The sequence below is a fragment of the Montipora foliosa genome, chromosome 9 (genome assembly GCF_036669935.1).
Source record: "Montipora foliosa isolate CH-2021 chromosome 9, ASM3666993v2, whole genome shotgun sequence".
Taxonomy (NCBI): domain Eukaryota; kingdom Metazoa; phylum Cnidaria; class Anthozoa; order Scleractinia; family Acroporidae; genus Montipora; species Montipora foliosa.
Genome location: NC_090877.1, coordinates 11,252,271 through 11,257,270, shown reverse-complemented (window position 1 = coordinate 11,257,270; position 5,000 = coordinate 11,252,271). Strand labels below are relative to the sequence as shown.

The following is a 5,000-nucleotide window of genomic DNA, read 5'->3' as shown; positions in this document are numbered from 1 at the left end:
CCACCGGAAAGTGTCTCATCGGACCGAGTCATACAGGCGAGAGTTCACTCCGGTTTCTGTATCGGAGCGAGAATTTCATTCCGGTACGAAATCTCGCAACAGTGTCTTGTAAAGGAGGAACAAACACTAGTTATACAATACAATAGAATACAATACATACTTCATTGACCGCTCCACATAGGGGCTTTTCAGGGCCAATGAAACACAACGAAACAACAGAACAGAACATCAACAACAACTGTTAAGAATCCCAACTGGCCGGAGGCAAACAAGTTGGCTATTTACAAGTGCAGCTGAGAAGTTGAACCAGGGACTACCAGGAACAAATTCAACGAGTGGTCAGAGCGGGTCTTGAACCGAAATCAAGTAGTCATCCCGGAATGGAACTCGCGCCGGGGAAGTTTTCTCATTTTAACTGCCCCTAATAGCCCTTGTTTAAGTGATCGTTTTCTCAGCTTTACAATCCTGGACAACGCTAGTTGACACCTTTCTCAAGTTTCATCCTTTTGGACAATAACTACAAACAAAATCACGACGATATCTCCTCCCAAAGAAATGTTCTTTCAGAAATAATCGTGCTATCCCTCAACATTAGGGAGTTTACAAACGGACAACGGGAACGTCAATAAAAACGTCTCTTCAAATTATAACTTAGCGCCATCGCAAGTATTTCGTCCTCGGCTTGTTCGCGTTGTACAATACGGACGAAATATATTGTAACTGGATGAGTATCAAACGTTTGAAAGTAAATGTTATATGTTCATGTTGTCTTAAAAACTTAAAATTTGGTGATTTCACCTTGTTTTGTGTGGTACGGTAAATAAATGCATTGAAGTGGGTGCCGCACGATTATTTTTCCTTTTTTAACGTTAACGTTTAACGTTCCTGCTTTGTGGCGTTGACGTTGCCGTATCCGCCGTCGTTTCTTAATTAAACTCCCTATCGATTGGGGGAATAGGAGATCTGTAACTGGAAAGTTTAATTAATGGAAATAAATTGTTTAGATAATTATGGAGAAATAATTAAAAAGTTTCTATGGTAAGGACTTAATTTGTAGTAACAATGCGCGCACACGTGCAACGGTTCGGTTTGGTTTGAGACTAATTGAGCCTGGCCAAACGAGAAAATTTTCGCATATCCAACTGGAAAACAAAGCAAATGTTGTTGTTGTTGGTTCAACATGTTTGATCACCCATCATTTATCGTTTTGGCCGGGCCGTAATTTTAAATAACAGTTACAGACCACGTACGTAGCAACTCGTGCATTCCAAACGCGAGAAAATGCATCTGTTAGGAGAGAAATATGCGAGCTTTAAGCCTGTAAAGTGTTTTTCCTTTTATCCGAGTCCAAGGGACCCAAATTTTCGTTTTCTTTAATCAGGAAAAAAGATTCCTTTTTCAGTCCAGGTAAACCTTTTGAAAAAAAAAACGCTTTATGACCTTTTATATGAAACCTTTACGAAAAAAAAAGACGGTTCTGTAAAGGCCACGCACGAAACGTGAAGAGCACAAGTTAAAAAGGGAGGAAAAAATCTCTGGTTTGTTTAATTTAGGCCAGGCTGTCTAGTGCTATTTACATAACAGGCGTAGCTACCCAGGGACGTTATGGAGGTTCAGAGTACACAAGGACATACACGCTAAAGTACCTGGATCCTTACAGATCTTCACAAGAGATGTGGAGAGATGTGAAGGTACATTTGATGTTGATATTATGCTTTCCTGTTCTCAGAAATTACCGTTACTGTATAGAGATGAGACATGTGTTAAGATGAAATTCCTGGAAATTCCAACACGCACCTCACCTACCATGAGTAGGTGTTTAGCCGGACAAACTCGACTTTGATGTCCTACGCGAAGACATTGCTGTGGACAGCCGTGACGTGAAAGAAGGAGGGAGCTTAAGCACGCACGTTTTTTAGACGCGGACGGCAACCGGAAGTGAAAATTTGGCACGCCAGGATAGCGGTCTCTCCCTGCTTTTTAAACTTAGGGTATCTAAGAGTGAAAAGATACAGAGCGATATAAATGTGGTTGTGTGAAGACAAGTTAAAAGGGAAAATAACTCACTTCCGGTTGCCGTCGGCGTCTGAAAAATGTGCGTGCTTAAGCTTTACACGTGATTTAGTGCGCTTAAAACTTATCCTCCAGAGAAAATTAAAAGGTGCGTGACAAATAGACAAGGTTTCCAGGGCCTTTCCCTTCGCATCCAAAAATACAGGTAAACCCTTCAAGCGAGGTTTTTTACAAATTACAGCTTTGTTTTCTTGAAGAACTTTAATTGACTTCTATTTCCGTAAAAATGCGAACCCTCGATATCTTGATTTGCCATCAGAATTAAAGAGTTATAAAAGATGAAAATACTTGCTATAACAAGGCTTGAAATACCCACCCCCACCCATCTCAGAAAAATCTGCACGTCTTGTCACGTTTCCGTCACGCAAAACATGGCGGTAAAAGACTTAATTCAAGACTAATAATTGCTACTCGCCTAATTGGGAAAGGCAAATAACTTCTGCCTCAAAATGCAAACAAAATTTAGGTAATTTAATAGGTCATATTTAAGTATAATCCAACACTAATCTGTCTGAGTATTTTCGTACTTTTTGTGCTCAGAGTTCGTCTTCAGTGACACCGCTTTCCCTGTTTTTTTAATGCTTTCTTTAATTTCCAGGAGAATGGCAAAGTGAAGACGTTTTTCGGAAATACAGATGTATATACAGTCAAGCGAAATGCTCTTCCAGCTGAAATTTACACAAAAGCTATCCGCTTAAACCTTCAATCCTTCTTTTCCACTGCTGATGAAACTTTAGGGCTATATCTTTCTATTTTGAGTTCTGTAGAGGTTCAATTTCTGTCAGCGTATTTTCGTACTTTGTGTCCTCAGAGTTCGTCTTTAGTGACCTGGCTTTCCCTGTTTTTTTAAATACTTTCTTTAATTTCCAGGAGAATGGCAAAGTGAAGACGTTTTTCGGAAATACAGATGTATATACAGTCAAGAGAAATGCTCTTCCAGGTGAAATTTACACAAAAGCTATCCGCTTCTATCCAAGGAGCTTCAATGCAGGAATTGCTCTTCGAGTCGATCTGTATGGCTATTCTAAAGGTAAATGTCATCACATGTTTGAATACAACACAGGCCCTGACAATTACCGGCTTTTTGTAATTTGCATCTCGAAACGAAATATCGGCTGATCTCGGAATATTGAAGATAAGAGGACTAAGTTCTCGGGCATCTTAAAACGTACCCTCAAAGCGTTCATGGTCGTTCCGGGATGAACAGTCAGTCCAAGGGTTACAAATGTGGCCGCAAATGTACGGATTTGTTTGGGGATCAAAACGATTTTGTTGCTTCCCCGGTTTTACATAACGTTGTCAAGTTATGTCGGACACATATGATACCGCAGGGCTTGAAATTGGCGAAAAAATCCAGTCGCAATTTTGCGACAAGATACGAATTTAGTCGCAGTCGTCGCAGTCGCAAAATCGTCTTGTCAGCTGTATAGCAAAACAAAATATGAGCCCACAATACTTGTGTTGAAGAATCCGCTGAAAATGGCGAATGACATCGAAGGAATAGAGTTGTGCACGTAACATCGCAGCGACATGACGCTACAATTACGCTATCTTCAGATTGAAAGAAACTCAAGGCGAGAAACAAAATAATTTTGTCATTTCTTCATTTATCTTAGTAAAAAGAGCAGCAAAGTGGCAGCTGCTAACCCTTTTGTTTCGAAAGAGCGAAGATGAAAACAATGCAAGTCGCAAATTTGCGACTTCTCCAGATATTTTAGTCGCAAAGGGAAAAAATTCAGTCTCAAATGCGACTGTAGTGGTCGCAATTTCAAGCCCTGTACCGTGATGTTCGGTTGGTGTAAAATGCAAACTGCAACCCAGGAGTAAATAGACCTAATCGGCTAACTCAATGTTGTACCCAATTCAAACCCTTCGGGAATAAAACGTTTTGTTCCAGGTATTTCCATATCATTTAAATATGAATGCTACATTATCGTGCAGATAATTGGGTACAACATTGAGTTAGCCGATTAGCTCTGTAGAGGTTTTGCAAGGCAGCCATGTTGCATGGCAGATACAATGAAAATGCTTTGCATTAGAAAGAACATTTGTTCCCATAGGAAAAATTATCTATTGTTCCTGCCATGCAACATGGCTGCCGTGCAAAACCTCAATTGTAGACTTACATTTTGTGTGCAGTCCTTATTTACATTTTGCCACAGGCAAACAACCCTCAGGATGCGAGAGCGCGTGACGTCACGTTACTTTGAGACAGTTGTAACGGCCGGTTTAACGGGTGTCTAGAAAACGAAGACCCTAGAAAACGAAGACCTAGATAACGAAGACCCCCCCCTAAAATCACTTGGAAACGGCTCAATAACTACCTTTAGACATAGAGGAGTGTAAGAAACAATACGGTTTTCAGTTACCCAAAAGTTTGACCAGGGTGTTCGTTTTCCAGATCTAGAAAACAAAGACCTAGAAAACGAAGACCCCCCGTAAAATCAATTGGATACGGCACAAAACTGCTAATAACATACTTTTAGACATAGAGGAGTGTAAGAAACAATACGGTTTTCGATTACCCAAAAGTTTCAGCAGGGTCTTCGTTTTCCAGATCTAGAAAACGAAGACCTAGAAAACGAAGACTCCCCTTAAAATCACTTGGATACGGCTCAAAACTGCTAATAACATACTTTTAGACATAGAGGAGTGTAAGAAACAATACGGTTTTTAATTACCAACATTTCGACCAGGGTCTTCTTTCCAGACCTAAGCCCAGGCAACATCTTAAATGCAGCCAATGATACGACGAAGAGTATGATTTAATTCTATTGTTTTTTCACTTACAATCCCAGCAGGGAAACATCTTTGAACACCCTCTTGATTGTTTTTCAGTCTCCGAAATAAGAATACGACCTTTGGGGACTGGTGCGGAGTTGATCAACGATAGGCCAGACTCTTTGCAGAGCACGTTCATGTGACCC

At 40.4% G+C, this 5,000-nt stretch overlaps 1 protein-coding gene across 1 annotated transcript in view; it reads left to right on the top strand.

Moving 5' to 3' along the window:
• LOC137971437 (uncharacterized) overlaps positions 1–5,000 on the top strand; it is a 178,359-nt gene that overhangs the window by 17,475 nt on the left and 155,884 nt on the right. Inside the window, 1 exon segment of the mRNA XM_068818265.1 lies at positions 2,944–3,103. Within this exon segment, the coding sequence (XP_068674366.1) occupies positions 2,944–3,103 (160 nt within the window).